The sequence below is a fragment of the Rhinolophus ferrumequinum genome, chromosome 4 (genome assembly GCF_004115265.2).
Source record: "Rhinolophus ferrumequinum isolate MPI-CBG mRhiFer1 chromosome 4, mRhiFer1_v1.p, whole genome shotgun sequence".
NCBI lineage: Eukaryota > Metazoa > Chordata > Mammalia > Chiroptera > Rhinolophidae > Rhinolophus > Rhinolophus ferrumequinum.
In genome coordinates, this window is record NC_046287.1 from 90,299,581 (window position 1) to 90,321,740 (window position 22,160).

The 22,160-nt window shown below is 38.5% G+C and overlaps 1 protein-coding gene across 7 annotated transcripts in view; it reads right to left on the reverse strand.

Annotated features, from left to right (window-relative positions):
- Positions 1 to 221: 221 nt before the first annotated feature.
- Positions 222 to 22,160, reverse strand: part of LRCH1 (leucine rich repeats and calponin homology domain containing 1) — a 196,555-nt gene continuing 174,616 nt past the window's right edge. For 4 of the 7 annotated variants that reach the window (XM_033104473.1, XM_033104478.1, XM_033104472.1 and 1 more), the window contains 3 exons: positions 21,446 to 21,583; positions 17,541 to 17,618; positions 2,306 to 9,112 (listed from right to left, as the gene is read on the reverse strand). In XM_033104473.1, coding sequence (XP_032960364.1) covers positions 8,906 to 9,112; positions 17,541 to 17,618; positions 21,446 to 21,583 — 423 coding nt within the window. In that variant the 3' untranslated portion in view covers positions 2,306 to 8,905. Of the gene's footprint in view, positions 1,262 to 2,305; positions 9,113 to 17,540; positions 17,619 to 21,445; positions 21,584 to 22,160 lie in introns of those variants that run through there. The other 3 variants (XM_033104477.1, XM_033104474.1, XM_033104476.1) reach the window with 1 other exon arrangement.

The window sequence follows — 22,160 nt, forward strand, 5'->3', positions numbered from 1 at the left end:
GCTGCCCTTAAAAACCTTTTTGGTTCAACAATAAACTTTATCACCTCCACTTTCCAATACCACTTCCTTATTATCTACCTTTGGTGCTAGACTTTTTTAATTACCCAAGTTACAGTGCAAAATTACACTTCAAGACACATGATGCTAACTAACACTACTTCTTTGTGTTAAAATGTGAATGTTTTGTGTATAGCAAAATAAGTCTGAATCCAAAAAAATAATTGTTCACATTTTATCTTCAAGTTTAATATGTTTTGTTTTTTTTTCCATCACAGCTATTTACAAATAACTTTGGGGTGCTCTCTTGATTTCAGTCAGTTTATTGTATCAGGGGACAACAGGGCTGCTGGAATGTAGGAAACTGGATGGAATGCAGAAATATAAATAAGATCAATGTTCTATAAACCAAAGTGTTAATAATGCCTCCCCAGAAAACAGTTCTTATCATGGAAGCACCTGTTTTTATGCTTAATTTCTTTTTCTGAGTCATGTATACCAGAAAACATGGTTACTGAGACCTATAACTACTGCACACCAGAGGATAGAAAATAACTCAACATTTATAATATTAAAATAAAGTGTTTAACCACAAAAAAGCAGTAATAAAATAGTTTCCTAATTTACAATTTGCATCCAAAGGATGAATAACAACTCACTAATAAATAATATTTATATAAATATTTTATATGTCGAAAATAGTTTTTTTAAAAGGCAATGGTCTCAAGAAACTTCTTGAAAAATTTGGTGGTGAAAAACCTGATTGAGTCCCCCCCTTCCCACTAAATACACAATGAGTTTGGTTTTAGTAAAACAAATGCATCTTGCTGTAAAACAGTTGTGCTTGGTGTTTTGGTAATGGCAGTGGGTGAGCGTGGAAAGGATGTGGGAGGTTGTAAAAGGCATTGACGTGCTGTTCAGTTCTTTGTAACCAGGTCCGTCACTGGCTTCAAGATAAATACCTGTCACATCTTAACTGGAGGTCAGTTCTGAAAGGTAGAGAATCTTCTTTTATGTCCTCCCTTAAATGCAACTAGAGTCATGGAACTGACAGGCAATGAGTGGGAGGGTGGGGGGAACAGGTGCCGAGAGCAGAGTTCAGGATCTCTGATGGGAGAAGGGTTTGAGTTGATCCAAAGGAGAGGAGTTGGTTTCATGTGAATAGAGCCTTCGTTACAGTCACATCTAGCAATGCTTGGACAGTAATGCCCACTTTGACCAGGCCTTTCTCTTCAAGGATGTGATGGGGTAGACATAGTTTTTCCTAAAAGGAAGAACAAACATCAACTTTTAGATGACTGGAACATAATCATAAAATCTTGCAACACCACTACAGTTAAGTTGATCTCTGTCGTGTGTCTGTTTCATCACCTCAGACCATACTCCCTGCCTCATTTTCAACCCATTGCAAAGACCATTTCTGTGTCTACAGAGAAAATAATGATTTTTCACAAATGAGGGTTGTTCCAGAAAGGTGCCCAAACCACCTGAAATGTGCAATAGATCTAAACACTTAAAAAACCTTTATGCTAAATAACTGAGCAACACACAGCCAGCTGAAAACCACACACCAAGAATACATTAGCTTATATTTTTATAAAGCAAAATTGCAAATAGCCTCTCACCCATTTTAAAAGGAATTCAAATATTTATACAGACCATACACTGTTCTACTAACCATAAACTTTGGTTTAATTCATTTTATTTCCTGTGATCTCTGGAATGGAGACATGCTGACAGATTGGTATCCTTTCTTCGTCGTTTACAAACAGCCTTGTAAATAAGTAATTTTAACCACAGCTTTCAATAACCTCTCTTTAAGACTCTTTCATACAGCTGTCACAGGCACAAATGCCGTTACTTTCTCATGTTCTATTTTTGCTCTTGGAAAATGTCCAGCACATACGACACAAGGAAAACAACTAACTAAGTTGCTCCTTGAGTGTAGAACCTTGCGTGCTCAACAAAACAGTTTATAAAATAACACGACAAAGTGATTTTACACCTTTGTCATGTGGCTCTGGGAATGAGGGGATCCCCTTCCAGAGTGTCTCCTTTGCTCAGAAAAGACTGCACAGCAAACAGTCCCTCTTGTCTACCCAATGATGGTGTGTTCTCCACACCCCAATGACCACTGTTTTTAAGAAAAATTTAAATGGGACCTGCATGAGACAGATGATTATTTAAAGCACAGTTTTAACCATTATTTCACGTGGTTGCTGTGCATCGAAACAGAATTATCCTGTCATCTACGGCATATTAGGTGAGCACGCAAGTTTATGCTGCTGCCAACTTAGTAGCCAAATGTCAACCTGAGAAAGGATGCGAGGTTCTATCTGAGTTGTGAGTTGTTGTCCACTGTGCACTAGGCCAGGATGGATGGTGCTTCCTCCTGGTGCCACAGCCAGATGTCAGTGTGCATCCTTTCCTGACACCACAGGCTTGTGAAGTACCTCAATCTGGCATTTCATTGCTCAGGCTGGTTCCACCAGGGCAGGGATGCTTTTCTCTTTCTTCTGTCCCCCAAAGTACCCACGTCAACATCTGGCTTGGTAGGAAATTATAAATGGCGACTAATTATGGTTAAGCTCCTGGTACAAGGCATCACATAGGGGAAAAATAAAATCTTCCATTTTCACCCTATGCTAAAATCAATTTGAAATGAATTAAAGAGTTAACTGTTGTTTTTTAAAAAAACTTCTAATAAAATATAGATGAATATTTAGTATTTTCTTTATAAATATATGCAGAAGGATTTTCTTAGCTAAAAATGGGAAAAAAGCCACAAGGCAAAAGATGAAAACAATCGATTACCTAGAAGTTTAATGTGTGTGTTAACAAAACCCTACATTAATTAAAAGATAAGCAAACTGTAAAAAAAGTATTTGCATCAAATTACAAGGGCTTTATATGACACATAAGCTCAACAAATCAGTGAGAAAAACTATTAAGAGACTGACAGAACACTAGGCAAGGAACACAAATAGAAATTTAACAATGAGGGATATGTCCAAGGTATTTTGAACAAGGCATTTTACTTCCCGACCTCAGTGTTTACTTATGTGTAATTCCGAATGTTCCTGAATTCTAACACTAATATTTCCACAAGGCTTAATCTCTACGTACAACATGGCTTTTATGAGGCTGCTGCCTTATCCTAAGTCCTGTTGGAGACGGCATAGGTCTCCATTAACAAGTGCCCCAGTCTCATTAATGATGCCAGTGGTCTGTAGAAGTTCTAAGCGAGAGGTCATGGTAGGGAGGAGATGGGGCTCCATAGAGACAGGAAGGGGAAGGAATTGAGACCTCAGCCTCTTGCTTACAGGGCTCACAGACTGAGTTAGCTTAAGGTTATCGTCTCTCCCAGGCCTTTATTTTTCCAACCAGCATTTCTCACCTTCCTGGTTTCCTCATTCCTAAACCAGGTGTAGAGTTCAAGATTCTGCCCTCCGCCCTTACAGCTGGCAGAGAGGAGCAAATAGAAGACATGGCAAGGTACCACGTACATCCTTAATGCCTTTCTCCTGTCCTTCTGTCCTCCTGAAGAAACCCAGAGGTACCCTCAGATTATTTTGATGGGGTTGGAGGTACCTAAGACGACTAGCATAAGATAATAGAAACCCTATAAAAACATGGCAGTTCTGGTTATTTTATAACAGGACTGGGGTGAAGACTGATGGGAATCACGAGTTGAAGTGCTGGTTGGCAGGATGAGAAAGGGGAGCCAGCCAGAAATGAGGAGGGTAATGAGGACGGCCAGAGGCAGTTTTCTATCACACTAGTCCTGCCACAGAGGGGGAGTCCTGAAGTGAGCTAGGATTTGGAATGGGGAAGGAATTGCTGTAGATTTATAGCTGGTTGAGAAATGACAGAAAAGAGCCATAGTAGACTTAAAGCTAAGATGACTGTATATTTACACTGACCTTAAATGCATTTAAATATCAATGTTAGAGAATCCTAATGACTTTTCCTTGAGAATATGGCAGCAGACTGTTCTAGCATAGAGCTTCTCTTGTTGTTTTTTTTTAAAGCACAGAGTCATAAAGTACTGTCTTACATAAAAAATCATGCTTCTGACCCCCTCTGAAGAACTCACGCTTTGTGCTTTTTTTCTCCAGTAGTGGAATCAACAAGGTTCACTCACATCCCCTCACCCACCTTTCTTCGGAACCACAGCAAATAGGGCTGGAAAGGCAGGCAAACGACAAAGACTAAATGCTACCTTAGAAAGACTTCTGGCACCTCCTACATGCCTGGCACCAACGCTGCAGACTTGATTGGTTATTTCTTTATGACAACCTTGTAAGTTAATATAATATCTTTATTTTACAGACAAGAAAACTGAGATGTAAAGAGTTTGAGTAACTTTGCTCAAGTCCCACAGCTGGTTAAGTACTGGAACCAGGATTTGAACATGTGTCATCTTAGGGCTTGGGCTCCTTCCAGAGATCATGCTGCTTCCCATAATATCCTTGATCAACAAGTGAGTATGTTCCATCTTGTGCCATGAGACCAGAAGAGGCTCTGGACCCTCAGAGTCTTATCCAGGCAAGACCCAACACATTCAAAGTCAGGAGGGGGTCAGAGAACCCTCAATTTGATGAAAGACATTAGCTCTGCCACTCAGTTCATTTGGCTTCTCTTCATAGACATCTCATCCTGGCAGAAAACGCCACGTGGGAGCAGGCAGGTTGCCGCCATGTCCACTGCCTGGCTCTCCTGTCTCTACAGTCTCTTAATGCTCCCAAACAGCTATAGGCCTCCTTCTAGGCCAGCTGCTGAAAAAACAATGAAGTCAATAATGTCAGCACAGTTCACCTTGTTCAGTCTGTTTCTAAAATGTAAATTCTTGGTACAAAATTGATTGAACCTTAAAACAAAACCATCTGCATTAGTTTAACATGAGAGCTTCACAGTCCTGCTTTGCCACATAAGCACTCGGAGGGCCAGTTTTTCCCAATGTAAAATGAAGACCATGTCAAACTCTTACAGACAGAGAAGACTTCTGGTCACTCTTGATTCTTTGCTTTCTGGCCACACTGCGTTCTAGTCCTTCCTCTCTCTAGAACACTTCATTCTCCACACACATCTGCCCCTTTTCTCACCTCCCTAACCTGTAACCCTTTCATCTGGCTATTCCTACACATCTTTTAGGTCTCAGTGTAAACAAACATCACAATTCCTGGTAGGTTTCATAGACCACCTACTCAGGTCCCATCAGATCAGGTCCAGAATCTTGTACCCAATCTACCACAGGGCCTTATTATATATACCAAATTCCTATTTGTCCACTACATCCAATAGAACAAGGGTCCAAAATCTACAGCTTGCAAGCCAATCCAACCCATAGCTTGTTTTTGTAAATAAAGTTTTATTGCAACACAGCCACCCCAGCTCATTTACAAATTGTCTATGGCTGCTTTCATACTACAATGGCAAAGCAGTCTTAACAGAACCTGTCTGGGCCTCAAAACCTAAAATATTTACTACCTAGCACTTTACAGAACAAGTTTGCTGACTCCTGGTCTAGACTGTGGCTTTTTGAGCACAGGACTATGTGCCATGGTCATCATTTTACCCCCAGGGCCTGCTGTGGGGCCTTGAACAAGAGTGCTCATTCAATAGCTGAGGAATGAAAAAATGAACACAAGCATAAGCGAAATTCTAGTGAAAATCCAAGGAACTAGATCCTGATAGTCTTAAAGAAAAAAAAAGCACACAGTCTATATACCTGATTGTTTATTGGGAACTAATTTCAAAATCTGAAGCCTAATTTTAAAAAGCAAATCTCCTAAATAAAACCATATTAAAATATTTTTCACCTATCCAAACTCCTTTTAGGTTCCTGAAATTTTAATCCATTGTCCATTACTTTTACCCTGAAGGTGAAACATCTTTTATCCTTATGACTTTTTGTCCTTATGACAGAGATAGGCATGGATTATAGAGAGACAACCCAAACCACCGTGCACTAAATTTAATTCCTTACTCATGAACAAATGGCATCAGGCTATCAAGTGTCTTTATTTATCTAGTCTCATTGATGAAAGTCCTACTCAGTTATATTACTTTTGAGTTCTGCAGGGCCCCTTTTCACTAGCCCCATTTCATGTGTCTCTCCTGGAGGACAGTGAGCTGCATACAAAACACAAATCCATAAATAGAGGGAACTAACAGAAATGAGTTACGTCTTACACACTGTGGGACTCTTCACACTGAGTGGTGAGTTGCCACCAATTGAAAGAACTGGAGAAAAAGAACTTACTATTTCAAATAGATCTTTCTATTTCAAAAAGAAAATGTAAAATAATATTTGGTTCTTTTTAGCAGGCATTGGAAGGAAATGTGGTAAAAATAGCCTTTCTTGTAAGAGGAAGGAGATTTAGTATGCACATACAAATCACACAACTAAATCCCTGACTCCCTCTCAGATGACAAGTTGATTAGCCAGGTATCCCGTCACGCTACGATGGCAGCATTATGCTAGCAATGTGAGCTGGTGCATGGGTACCTTGGGGAAGAACCATGGAGAGGCTTAATATTCTAAATGGAAATTAATGGCTTGACAATCGGCAAGAGAGTTCACTCAAAGGTTTGCCTAAAGGGCTAAATTAATTGTGTTCTGCTAGCTACCATACTATTTGATGAAAAAATACCATCCAACAGATCCCAAGAGGAGCGGCACATTAGGGTACAGATACAGTAAAGGCATGAGAAATGAAGTGTGTCCAAAGAATACTTTGGCCACTAGAACTGAAATATGAACATAGCTAGAAAATATCAAGTCAACACTAAAAATTAAATCTGATCTCACATGACTGTGCTACTCAGTTTTTATTGATAGAATTTTCTTTCAGATGGCCACCCAGTGAGTCCTCTCTGTTCTCCTCCTTTGTCCCCCCCCATAAAGAAAACAGAAAACAAAAAACAAAAAAACAACAGTGGCCATCATTAACGGGGAGCCTCGATGCACTGCAGAGATGCACGGAAATGCTGAGCACTACTCTGGCTGCGCACAAATAAATGCATCGGTGAGCTGATAAAAACTTGGAATAATCACCCAAAATGTGTTTATTAGGCAACTTATGGCTCATGGTGCTCATTTGACACTGTAAAAAGGGATTTTATTGTGTTACAGACTGAAGAATACAAGATAGCACCAAAGGCAATTTAGTACATCTGCAAGTTATTTATACACAACTGAGGTTAATTCAATAACTTCCATATACCCTGTATTTCACCAATCAATACAAAATCAAGCGGAAAAGCTCAGTTAACTCAAGATATTATCTTGTAAAGAATGTTTCCTATTAGAAAATCTGAGCTGATTTAGCAACAAAGAATCTTTATAACTATACTCTTCTAACTATGTGGGTTTTCCACATTCTCAAATAGCCTGCCTGGATTCATGGAAATGTTCAGAAAAATAAAATTATCTTCTTAGTAGCCATCTATGAAGACCACCTGCATCTCACTAAACTAGAAATTTATCTGAGGAACTTAACTCCATCAGCTCCCCAATTTAAGAAACAATATTTGGCACAGATGTAGAATGAAGCATAGGGGAGACGCTCTTAACCTTGAAGCAGGGCCTTCGCATGTTAGGAAAAAGGACATCCCAAAACCAGAAATATTTTGGCTTAGATAGGATTCTATTGGTTTTATCTTTTAATTACAAACTGACCACGTTGCTCCAAAGCTGATATAGTTAATATATAATCCCTTAAGCTTACTTAAAAATAAAAGCAGCTTGCTAATGTCACTTGAAAACAAAGGTTAAATGGAAATTTCGATTCATTAGAGAAATTACATTCTTCTAAAATAAGAACAATCTTATTATTATTAGCTCCTGCCATAGTAACCCAAGCCCCAGGACCAAGAATGTTCCAGGACTCGTGGCTTTATTTGAAAACGAACACAGTCAAATCCATCACATTCTGGACCCGATATTATGATGGGATGTAGCAAAAGGCAAAATGACCTATTACATTATTTAAAAATAGAAATCTCTTCGGGAAAATTCTTTTCTAAGAGCCTCAGAACAGAGGCTCACAGGAGTAAGAAGTAAAAACACAAAATTGGTGTGCAAGCAAATCCTCCAGGGGGCGCTCTAACAGTGATGGCCCCTTCCTTCCTCAGCATCCCTTCTGCGCAGCTTTGTCTCATGCAGCAGGGCAGAGGGTCTGGCTCAGGGCAGAGGGACTGGCTCAGAGTAGAAGGGGCGGCAACCCTCCCTGCTGCCCCTCACAGCTCCCACTGCAGGAAACGGAAGCATCCAATCAAATGGCCAGCAAAGCAGTCATTCTCCAGATAGTATTTTTCAACTTGGTCAATAGATTTTTTATAGACCAAATTGGGCCAAAATGCTGATTTTCTGTCTCCTCTGCAAGGCGGTCCCTCTATAGCTCAATTGCCCAGTCCTGAATTAGGTAGGATTCCACTTACATACTGCAAAGAAAAGATTTCCATATGATAAATCCCTTTTGCTCCTGTTCTGAAACCTTCTTCCCCTCTCCCCAGGGCAGTGAAGCTCACTGGGGGAGGCAGAAGAGGAACTGCATGGCACTGCTGCTGGCACCACGTGAATGAGGAAGCCTGAGGTATGAATACACTTTGTTGTCACTGTTTTCCAGTGAGTGAGAAAAGTTACGTAATGGGAACAGCATTGTATAGGTTGGTGCAAAAGTAATTGCGGTTTTTGCAATTATTTCTAACTTGTTAAACCGCAATGACTTTTGCACCAACCTAATATAAAGTCTGTGCTTTTGAAAATGTTCAGCTTCAAACTCGAGAGATTACTGAAGAGATAATAGGGATGGACGTTTGCAAAGCAAAAGCTCAGATGGAGGAAGGACCCCGCAATGGATCTGGGTGACAAAGCACAGTGCTTTGGATGCACATGCAGACGTTATGCAGACAGAACATTCCAGCGGTAAGTGATATAGATCAGCACTATAAAGAGAATATGGACAAGACAGAAGCTTATAAGATCCCTGGAGCGGAGGGCAGAAGTTGGTTGTGGGGGTTTCTCCCCAAGTGCCAGCAGAGTGTCAACAGTCTTTCGAATGTGACGAAAATCCAACTGCAGGATGTCATACGGAGAGCAGAGGTCAGCCTATTCCGAGGGCAGCCATTAGAACAGAAAGAGACAGGGCATACAATTAAAAATACACAGAAGAACAGCTGGAAAGAAGCACACATTTTCGGTTACTAGCAAATGGTAAGAGTAACTTCTTATTTCGAGCAGGTAAAACCCATTCCACCATCAAAGACTGTAAAACTTATTTGAAAAAAAAAAAGTAGCATACCCAACGTGTTTTATGCAAATAGGACAAAGATATCCCTCACCCACAATCTCCCTATTAAGAAAGTTCTGCAATCTATATATATCATTCTGGCAGTTAAACAGTTTTAATATTCAAGTGGTATCATGTGCTAACCAATGGCATAAAAATAAGAGCTTTTCACTTGATACATTTAGGTCTTAATCTTACTAAAGGAAAAGACATAAACTTGAAAGTTTAATCCCCATCTTTCCTTACCATTCTCTTAATGCATTTTTTACCTTGGTTTATAAAGAATGAATATAAAGTCTTTCTTTCTGAAAAGTAACACATACACCTAATTTATTTTCCTTTTAAGACTACTGATAAGCTCTGAGGAACGCTAGTTCTAATTATGTCCCTCCATGTGTCCAAAAGTACGTTAAGTTTCATGTTTTTGCAACTACACATAAAAATCTAGAGGAGGCTTCTTAGATGTGAGGTTAGAATAAAAGTACATTCCCAAGTAGGGTTATTTTGTAAACTTCCTCACAACCAAACAGGTATGGTTGTGGGGGGCACAGATCTCCATGCATATATTATCTACTTTACACTCACTATATATAAGGAGGCAGAGCTTCTACTTTAAATGTAAAAATGAGATGCTCAGTCTTCTAAGTTGACCTCCAGATGTCTATTACTGTCAGGAAACAAACAGTTTTCTAATAAATTAAATTCCTTAATAGGAAATGACAACAGCTTAAAATTTATAGTGATTATAATTGATATGTCGGTATGAAAGGAGTTGTAGTTGTGTCCAAATTAAACAAGGATTGAAAATATTTGTGACATATTTCATAAATGCAGTTTTATTTCTAAATTAGGCAAAGCATTTAAAATATATATATGTAATATATATTTTAGAACATACTTTGATACAATATTGCCCTTTGTTTTAGCCTCGTGGCTAAGCAGATGCAAATCACAGAGCAACTGAAAGATTATTCTGAGGTAGAGTTTTGTCTTGCTTGTATCCTCTGAAGTCATCTTGATGCCCTCAGGTTAGTAGGAATATTACAATATTAAGTGGGTTGAATAAGATTAAAAACATTCTCATCTTACTTTAATTTATGAAGGTAGGGATATGCAACAAAATATTTTTAAGATAATAAATCGTGTTGGATTTATTCAGATTGCGTGTCTTTTCTCAGTGGATTTGGAGGAATCAAGCTACCACTGTTATTTTCCCAAGAATTAAAACAGCTACACATTGATTGGATTTCACTGGGAGAGAGATGCTAGTCAAGGATGAACAGATGGGGAAACATCTAAGAGAAGAAGTTCTCCATTGCAACACGAATTTTCTGTTGCAATATTGTGCTTCGCCAGTGAAATTCGAGCAAAGCAGACACAAGACAGAAACCATCCACAGACCAAAGAGTGATTTTCACAAAAGTGGCATTTCCACGTTAAAATACATTATTCTACCTCTAGTGTACATTTCAATACATTTCCTAGAACCTTATGGAAAAACGTCGAGTCTGCTCCCCAGCAACTCCATGAGAGAACTCGAGTGAGGTCGATTATCTTTGCAGTTTTCAGTATACACTTCTTACGCAGATGGGCAACCCAGACCATTCTTCTTATCTTGCAAATAACTTCATGATGCCACAGATTCTGGGCTTATTTCAGACTAATGTGGATAGTAGGGGTCTAGACTCACAGCCCGTGGTAATTGATTTAAATTAAATCACGATCTCCAAAGGAAAAGGCAGGTCTAGGATGGTCTATCTGGTGGATAAAAACCTGAGTTGCACTAATGTGTGGAGTGTGGGCTGCTGTGGCCTCTGAGAGCTGCTCTCTGAGTCTACCCAACGTCACAAATCCCCTGCAAGGATGCTACAAGGGGGGAACCTGGGAGTTTTCTGGCCCTTGTGCTTCCCTAATTTCAGTCTTAATGAGGGGAATTTAGAGATTGTATTTTTTTCTCCCTTAAAAATTAAAATAGGAAAAATACTAACAAGGAAGGAAATTTAAAGAGGCAAAACTTCACCATGTACTTACAAAGCATTAGTAATTACTGCAAGGCATTTGAAAAATACAGTGAATATTCTCAGAGTCTCTAGACACAAGTACAAACACTAATTCTCATTACATTGAACGGAAATCACAATGGCCAGAGGGTAGCAGATTCCCTTAGAGGCAACAGTCAGTGTGCCTGAGATTGTTAGGTTGGGCTCAGGTTCCCCAAGTACTATAGCCACAGACAGAAATGGAGACAAAGCTCTCATTTATAGACGTTCTGAGTCCAATCAAGTCTCAATTGTAAGACATTTAGAATATATTCAATTTATTGAAATATAATTTTAATTTTGAAAGTCAGTATGCTTACAAAGTATTTTTTTTTAGTCTAAAATAACATAGCAGAGGAATGTTGATGGTCATTCTGAAAATTTAAAGCCCTAACTGACCAAGAATGGAGAGAAGTAGGGTTTCTAATATATGAGAACTAATTGCCAGTTTTATGAACTTAGGAGATAACTCTAATATAGGTAAGCTAATTTATCTAGAAATGTAATTTAAAACTTTTTGAAGACATTGCTTCTAAAATGTTTCTTCTCAAACATGCACATATGAAAGGCTGTTGGCCCACTGACCAGAGGTGACTCTGACACCAGGAGACACACAGTGGAAAAGGATTCTTACATGAATGGTAAACACATACTACCTGTAAAAAATGTGACTGACTTTACAAGCTAGAAACTGATTCTGTTTAAAAAACTGATATTAATAAAATAATAAATGTCTGCACCTCTGATTATCTGACCTCAGAATTAACCAATATAAATGGAAAATTAAAATAAATCTTGGAAAAAGAATCTCACCCTTCCCCCCAAAAGTCACCGATTTGGGGAAGAAAGAGACATGAGGCTCAAAGAGGAGAAGGAACTCATTTCTCCTATTCTCAAGAAATAAAAAAAATATAGTAGCTTCAATTTATAGAATGTCGTTTAATTAAAAAATGTCAGATCAGTTACATATGCATTATTCCCTAAAACCTCAACAGGTGTAGTGTAGGAAAGTTGTTACTATTACTTTCAAATATAATATCTCATTATAAAAGACAATAACATGCAAATATGAAAGCTACAGAAAACAGGACTCAGCCATAATTCCACTTCTATCAACACAATCACTTTTAGCATGTGAATGTGCTTTAGGATTTTATTTTTAACTCTCTTTGGCTGATGCAGAAGCTGAGGGACACCAACTGACCTGTCCTTGTGGATGGAGAAGAAAACCTGCCACTTCTACAGTACTGCAAGGTGCCCAGGCCTCTGGGCTGCCCAGGCAGGCAAGAGGGGCCCGACTGCCAAGGCATCTACCACTGTCAGTAGAGTGACTGCCTTAATCCTCTTCTCTATTTTCTCTCTGGAAACAATCATGAATAAGAAGCGCTGGGCAGTTAGAAATCAAAGTACATTTCTAGTCTCAGTTCCCTCCTCATCTAAAGAGGGCAAGTCTGGTAAATTCAGGACTTTGTTCCTCCAGAGGTCTGAGGTCAAAACTACTTATTTAAAATCAAGTAGAAAAATTTTGCTAGTGAACAAAATAAATATCTACTTTCTAATACTTTTGATGTTTCATAAATCAGAGATTTCCAGCCACCTGAGACTACGCATATACTAAAATAGCCCTAAATATGGATCAATTTGGAAACCCCTGCTAACCAACCACGAAGCTTCCACATCAAGGTCAGAGGCCAAGAACGGTCAAGCTTTCTCAGAAAAGGCAAAGGAAACCTTAGTATATCGATGACCCATGACCCCAACGCTTAATTGGAGGCAGATTATTGGGTGGAACAAAGAACATATCCCAAAGAATTTGTAAGCCCACCAAGGATGGTCCTAGGTAGGCCTGTCGTCAAGATCAAGTTACACCAGAGGTCACGGATAAATGCAAAGTCTGACCACCAGCATCAATACTATAAGGGACAATAGGATGGTGTCATCAACTCCACCCAACCCCCAGATTTTCCAGGGTGCCATGATGCGTGACTCTGGTAATTATCTGGCAGCAAAGCAACTGATGAGGAGGGAAAGCAACTGTGGAACTGCAGATATAACTGAGCTTTCATGGAATATCAGAGCTCAAAGAAACCTTAGGGGTCTAGTGATTTCCACACTATACTTAGCAATAGGACACTTTTTCCCCCTCAAAGGAAACCTAAGGGGGGAATCCACTATATATCACAGGCGAAAGAGAAACTGCTCTGGCTGAAGCAAGGGGGTGAGAGTGACCTATAGCCTCCCATTGGCTTTTCCTCACCTCCCATGCAGGCAAAAGAATCAAGGGCTCTGGAGAATGTGGTTTAAATCTACTGCTTAATCCAACACCCCACTTTGCAGAGCAGGTAACTCAGTCACAGAGAGCCTCTGTGTGTGCTAGAGCGGGGCTCTTCATGTTGACAGACCTGGGCTCAAACGCCAGCTCTACTGCTCACCAGCTATGACTACAAGCTTAGGAAATTATTTCACCCCTCTGGACCTCAGTTTCCTCACACTATGGTAATAAAATATTTACCTCAGATCGCCAACAGTGAGCATTTGAGATGATGCATGTACGAGAAGTTCTCAGTAAATGGTTAACTGCTGCTAGATTTAAGGGATTTGTCTCAGGGCACATAACTAGTTAACAGCACAGGGAGGGCTAATCCACCCAAGACTTTGTATGTTCCTACACTCGGCTCACAGATACTCTACGCACTCATCTCCTTCCAGGTTAGAGTCATTCAATTTGTGTCCCTTTAGTTGGGGAATTGGCCCCACCCAGAAAAACAAAACCAAACCAAAAAAACCCAAGGAATGAGCAGCAGGAATGGACGTGACTTATGCTGAAGTAACTATCTGAAGAAATATCGTGCCTACACCAGAAAAAAACTTGCCAGCGAGTACCATTTCTGGTCCATTTCAATGATCTTTCCTTGGCATTCTCATTAACAAACCTCTTCCTCATCCCAGAATCCCTCACGGTTGATAGCAAATATGTCTGCTGTCACTCTGACAGAATTACTCCAGAATCCCATCACTGACTTCTTTCTGGGACGTTACCTCCTTTCCATTAGCGGTGCCCACTGTTCCAATCCTGGCTAAGATTCCTGCTCCTGGACTAAGATTCAAGGGTTTAGATCCAGCCTTACTCAAATGTCACAATTAATAGACAGAGGTCTAGCGTTGCCTGATTTGTCTACACACTCTAACCTTCTGCAAATAGCTGGGCTACTTATACTGTGTAATTCCAAATGCAGCTAATTTGAAGATGCCACATTTATAAGTTAGCCACACCAGAACCACTCTACTAAAGCACACAATAAAATGCTTCATGAATCTTCACCAACCCTGGGGCAGATACCTGGGAATGTGTCCATAGGGACTTCTAAAGAAAATACAATAAACTATTACAACTGGAACAATTTTAAAATTGCTTCCATCCCATCAAATTACTTTATGTGTAATAATTTAACTAAAGCTGCTCAGCGACCACATTCCATCCATATGAACAATTATATAAGCTGCTAACCCCGACTTCAGCTTGTAGTTTCAAACTGTGATTCTATTACAAAGGCGACAATTTAGGCCTAGAGCACAGCTGGGATTTTTCAGTCTCTACAGGGTGATGTATTATTGTCAATTAGATATTTAGCTTAAAAAATGCAGAATTCAAGATCTCTGTGACTTACGAGTGTGTATATGTGTAGATAAGTTATGGATAGAGAAGAAAGCAGGAAAAGCTCACAAATTAGTAAAAACGATGTCTGCTACTGGGAAATCAATGAATATTTTATTATCCAAATATTAAATATAATGCAAATAAGGAACTGTAATGTTACAGGTCCTCTTTTTTTTAGGTACCAGTCTTTTTAAATGTCTGATTGCAAGAGGAAAATTTCTGCAACTAGACTTGTGATATAACTATTTTCAGTGTACATCATCAATTGTAGTGTGTCACATATACACTCAAAACATCAACCCTCTTAAGTAGTGAAAGAAATGTAACCATCTAAGTGGGCAGAAGTCATTTTACCCCTCTCCTAACTTAGGATCATATTTCTAGATGAAAATATTTCCCCATTTCCAATAACTTACTCCTCATCCATTCTGTGAGACATGAAGCATGCTCCTTCGAGTGTACAGGAAAATTTGCCAATTGCCTTCCAACTGGCAATTTCTGGTTTTCCACTAGAATATTTCTTCCTTCTTTTAACATAGCTTGTTAAAGGAGTTCAACTGCTAACTAAAACTAAGCAGCAGACTTTGTCTAGTAACGATAGCAATGAACTTAATGTAATAACTCTAGTCACCAGTAAAATGCAATTGGATTATCCATCAGGATGGATCTATATGTATACACACACAGACATACACATACACATGCGATGTATACATATACAGTGCAAACTTGAAAATCATCTCAAATCTTAAAAACAATTTCAAAATAGCCTAAGTGATATATTTCTTACTAAGCATAGTTAAGAGGGATATTGGCAAAAAAGGTCATTACGCATTGTAATTCAATCTTCTCAGGAATTATAAATTGCCTATTAGTGCTAGGGGCATAAATCAGAAATTATAATAATTTTTCTCTGCATATTTATAATAATTTAATTTCCTTTTGCCCACCTTAAAAGGAAATAATAATTACCAATCTTTACTCACAATAAATGGCAAAGTGCATATCCATTTCATTTTGTATTACCACAAGCCAAGAAAACTTTGATGAGTTTAAAAATATCACGGGATTACATCATAACTCATTAGTGCTTTCCAGCACAGATATGAATAATTTACCATCTGACTTGGCATGATAGTTTTGATTCACACATGGGAAAACCTATTAGCCCATGACAGAATCAAATTATTTAAAAAGGTGTCTGTAAGAATTTTCATAAATACTTGAAGCCAAGAATGTATATGAAATATTAAAATGTACACATACTATAGAGGCACACAGATTAACATTGTTGAAAGACATTTCAATTGATCACAAAGATATTTAGTCCATATATAAAGATTACACTCTTTTAAATAATGAATATGTACACTTTTTATTGATACTACAGCTCTGACTTAAAGAGGCTTTAATAATTCTTTTTTTGCTCAAATGAGATTAGAAGCCCACCACTACACCCTCACCTTTCAACTTCACCAAACTAAAAAACAGGAAGATAAGGAAGGAAAGAAGAAAGGGAGGAAGGAAGGAAGGAAGGAAGGAAGGAAGGAAGGAAGGAAGGAAGGAAGGAAGGAAGGAAGGAAAGAAGGAAGGAAGGAAGGACTAACGCCTATCATTGAAATTTAATTCCTTCACATATTCAAAAACAGTATCTCATGATAGATTCTGTATTGACTTTATCCCTGGAACATTAGAAAAGATAGAAGAAATGACAAGAAATAGAATTTCTGTCCATTTCTGTTTATCACAATGATGATAAACTTCTCAACTTACCCACAAATTCTGAGTGCATTGGTTTTTGTCTCCCTAAGAAACCATTTTATGTAATTACTAATAGCACAGTCTTTAAAAGCCCCAAATCAGCTGAGGCTGGGGCTTAGCTTGCACACAAAAAAGGAGCAAACTAGAGCTGGGCTGGCTATCGGAACTTGCCAATAGGTCTAAAGCAGACTAAAGGGGAAAATGTAAATACAAACAGATAACAAACTATAAAGCAACACACAAACATTATTATTATTAATGGTAATGATTAATAATAACAATAATTAATATTTTCAATGCTGATTATTTTGATACACATACCCAAAATGCTATTACAGGAAACGAAAATCAAATTCGTTGCAAACTACAGCTCTGCTTTGCTTAAGAAGTTGGAGGAGGAAAACCATCAGCTCCAAAATTCTCCCCTACGGAACCTGAAAGAAGGGGCAATGAAGCCTCAGCAATTTCTGCCCTTGCAGGAGGGAATCAAGCTGATTAATTTTTTTTTCAAGTTTGGAATTACACATGTATTTCAAAATGTTAAAGAAATGATATTCTCCTTTTCCTCAGAATTGACCATACTGCTTTAAGCCATTGTATTTCATTGCAATAGAGCAATTTAAACTAACATTTTATATAACTTACTTATTATTACTCCTCAAGAAAGACAGGATGTACAAAGAGATTAAACAGGATGCCCAAAACTGTACATCTCTTCAGTGGATTCAAACACATACATTACAGAAAATCTTTACTAAAACATGGTTATTTGGACAAATTTGATGTTACCTCTGGTACTCCTAATTTCCGGCATGCTTCCAAAAAGTTTTCCACGTTTCTTCTGCATTTGGCCATGCTAAGTTTGGGCTATAAATGCAAATATGCAGAAATAATGAATTATTAAAAGGAAAATAATTTGAATAATATCTTAATTTTTAAACTTTCTAAATGACAAAAGTAATACTACATGTTTACTGGAGAAAAAAATATGTAAGTACATAGAAGACAATAAAAACTTATCCAGAAATGTCCACCTAGAGATAAAAACTATTAATATTTTGGATTATATTTTTCTAGATGTTGTGTGCACACATGTTTATGTATACAAAGACATACATATCTACCTATGTAGGTACATAGATATGTGTCTATATGCAGTATTTCTGCATATGTGTATGTATGTATCTGCATATATGTATGTGTCTGCATATATATACGAGTATATATAAATCTGTATACACACACACATACATACATACACACAATTTTTATGGATCATACTCTTGTGCACCTGCTTTAGTTCACCTAAAATACACCATAAGCATCACCTTTTCCCATCAACAATTATATTTCTATATGAAGGGTTAAATTCACCAGGCCAATTAATCTCCTTCCCATTAAAGCAATGGACTTAATTAGAAAGACGCAACATCAAGGTAAACAGCACTAAACAAAGTGATGTTACAGACTTAACCAAGGGCCTCTCACAATCGAGTTGATCCTGGCCACGTTACCTTCAAGGTATGGTATGGATAACAGGTACATCTGAGTCACACAATTTTCACATGGTAAGTTGTAAAAGCTTTACTGCTAAATTTTAATATTTCATTATTAGTTCTTTTAAAATGGGAGGTAAGAAGCACAAATGACTCCATAATCTAGGTGTAGGAGCAATGTTTTATAAATACTGACCTTACCCTGTGAATAGCAAGGGAGAGGGAAGTAAGTCATTCCATCTTGTAGAGACTTACACCAATCATCATAAAACTAAATTTACACAGGATTTATTGATAAAAGGGACTTCTTCTTCCCTCCCCCTTGCTCCCCCCATCTTTGGAAGTGAGGGAGGGCCCATCCTAAGGTTGTTACCTACTTTCAATTAGAAAAGTACTGGCTACTAGTTAGAGGTTCAACCTCACTATTATTCAAAGGATCAAAAAATACATGAATTACACGAACTGGGATGGGATGCCAGTGTTTAGCTCACCAAGTTGTCCAAGACTGACAAAATCCATCTTAAGAGATTCTGCATATTGACAATAGTGATTCTGTTTACCACTATATTCCCTCAGGTTGGCATAAAAAATGGACAGTATTGGTTCATGAATGAAAACTTAGAATGCTTAATGTTGACAACACAAAGGTAGTCAAGTACCCCCATCCATGGCTGATGGTGCAAATAGGATCTTATTTAGTACGTGTTTACTATGTATCAGACGCTCTATTTGGTGCTAAGGATGCACCTGTGGAACTGAAAGATGCAATCCTCGCGGTCACTTAGTTCCAGTTTACTTGGCAAGCCTCGCTGGAAATATTAACAAGTTCAAGGAAATTATAGTATAGTATGGTACAGGTCTTAGTTGTGGGGAGGTCGTTATCAGGAGGAAAAAAGAGAGAGAGTCTAACTCAGTCCTAAGTAGTGAAGAATGCCGTGTAAACACTGAAGCAGTCAGTGAAGAAATGGGCGCGAGTGATGCTGTACATGAGGGGCTGTGGAGGGAGGGTGCAGAGCAGACGCTGCATTTAGAGAGAGCGGCCTGTGCAAACATGGCGTGGAGGTGAGAGCATCGGCTGGGGCCAGAAAGCAGGTGCCACGGCTGCAGTGTGGCTGGGCCTGGTCAAAGAGGTGTCCAGATGCCTGCTGAAGAATTTCTGAAAAGTGGACATTTAGCAGCAGCTTGCATTTCCAAAAAGGAAAACTACAGTATAATAACATGCTAAAATATGTTATAATTATTACAATGGATATTGATGAATAATTTTTGTGACATAGGTAAATAGTTAGGTTTTAATAAAAAATTTTAAAAACTACTAAATAACATATATATGTGTGTATGCTCACAATTCAAAAACAGCTCAAATGTAGAAATAGTCGTATAGTAGCCAAAATGTTGACAGTGATCAGTGATGTCTTTGGGCTGTGGGATAAAAGATGATTTATTTTTCTATTTTGATTCTATTTTCTCTTTTGCTCCAATTAGGCATTATTTCACATTGTATTTACAATTTTTAAAATTTTATTTAAAGAAGAAAAAGGTGAAAATTTAAAAATTTCTTTTTACTAACATGTCACCCCAATAAATTAAAAAAAAAAATTTCTGACAAAATGTAGCTTTTTTTTCCTGAAGAATAAAATGTACAAATGTATATAGATGCATGATGCATAGTGTCCTCTTACACTTTGTAAAATGGTAATCGTACACTTAAAATGGAGGCTGAGGAGTCATAGTTTCTCTTATAATTTGGGAAAAATTATTAAATGAGAATTTGGCACACAGCTCAGACAACATTATGGTAATTTGGATCCCATCTGTAAAAAGTATTGGAAAGTTTCATATTGAATTACAGGACAGAATTTACTGCCCACCCTAGGGCAGCTAGAGGCAGATCAAAAGAGAAGATAAACAGATCTTTTTTTCCCTATGTATTCTGACGCAAAAAGTGGTCAAACTTTTCAAAGGAAAAAGATGTTCAATTGTATAGAAAGGAAACTGATAGCTGAAATGGGATCATCAGCTAAGAAAACAGAACAGACATTAGGACAAATAAAGCCCGTGTGAGGCATTCCTAGGGGGGTGAACGAGGGTGCAAATGTGCTTCCCAAGGGCTTTCGCCTAACATACTTCTCATATGACCATTTTACAAACATCGTGCCTGGAGATTAGGGGCTTTGAATTGTGAAAATACGCTCTAGAAACACTAATGATAATAATGGCTTACATTCATATATGTAGCCTATGTAGCCCCTCATTTCATCCTCACAAGAACATTTCCATGGTAGGGATGAGCAAACTGAGTTAAAGAGAGGTCAAATAACTCGCCCAAAGACATACGCACGTAAGTAGATCTGGAATTTGAATCCAAACCATATGTTCTTCGCACCTACACTTCCTACCTCACCAAATGGTGTGGGGAGAAATTCTTCTTTCTTCTCTGCTTGTCTATGTAGACTTCAAAAACAGGCTTATCCCTGATTCCACCCCCCGCATCTGACCATAAAACTGACTCTGGAGTTCTCTTCTAGATGGTAACATGCTTTGAGATATATAGGAAGAGGGTTCCACATGCCAGCTTTATCTCCCCTACAGAGAAGACGAGGATTTTAAGGGCAGTAATGGAGTCTCACTCATCTTCACACCTTTCCTACTATTCCCCCAGTATCTCCGATGTACCCTTGAGCAGAGTGAATGATCAAGGAATTGCTGAAATAACGACTGGCTAACCAACTTCTGGCCTGACAGGTTATAATGATCTTTTACATAGAATCCGCATCTTTTCAGAGCCATCCTAAAATCCCCAATGACTAATAAAGGAAAGAGATTCCACTTAAAAGAGAAGCGATCAAATAAATGACTCTCTGCTTAAATAAGCCTTTGTAGGAAATGAGTCTTTACGTCCATCTGTAAAGTCTTAGGATACCAACCAGCAATTTCTTTAATATGATTTGCTTTATATTGGGAATAAATTCCTCTTCTGTCATTTACATATTTATTTTAAATATTCTCCCTTTTTGACCTTGAAAATATTCCTTCCTTCAGACCTATTCCTTTTCTGCTCTTCTAGTGGTCTGGGGCTCAACAGAGAGGATTTGAGCAGGGTCCTGGTAACCCCATCAGCATTTCTCACCAGCAGGACTGTCCCAAAAGAGTTTGGCTTACAGAAAAGTTCGTTTCCCTTTATATGGTGATACTTACCACTGCTGGTGAGGGGACGTGGATACTCGCGACAGACCGCGGGCGGATGTGATTGACCAGATGGCAGAGGACAACCCCATCCATGAGCGCAGCCCCCAGGTCCTCATGCAGGCTGACCTTGAGCCTCATCTCGATGCTCTGGGAAGCAATCAGAAGGAGGCTGTGGTCAATGACACACCCCATACACGGCAGAGGTACACAATAAAGCCTAGGTGGGAAGTAGGCTACACTTTCTAGGTCTGTGCAAATGCACTCTGTGATGCTCCCTCACCAACGAGATTGCCTAACGGCGCCTTTCTCAGAATGCATCTCTGTCATTCAGCAGCGCACAACTGTATATGAGATGCTCACAATTCAGAAACAACTTAAATGTAAAAAGAATGCTTGTAGAAGGCAAAGCATTAACAACGATTGTCTTTGAACTGTGGGATAAAAGACGACTTATTTTTCTTTTGCATCTCTCTATTTTCTTCAATCAGGATTAGTCCCCATTAAATTTTCAACTAAGAATTTATTTAAAAAAAGAAAAAAGGGTGACAACCAAAGGATTTCTAGGAGACTGCCACATTTTTCCTGAATTCATAAAATATACAAATATGTATAGATACATGATTCACAGTGTCCTCTTACACCTTATAGATTGATAATTATGTATTCAAATTAGAGGCTGAGGAGTCACAGTTTTTCTTTTGTAACTTGGGAAAAATTATGAAAT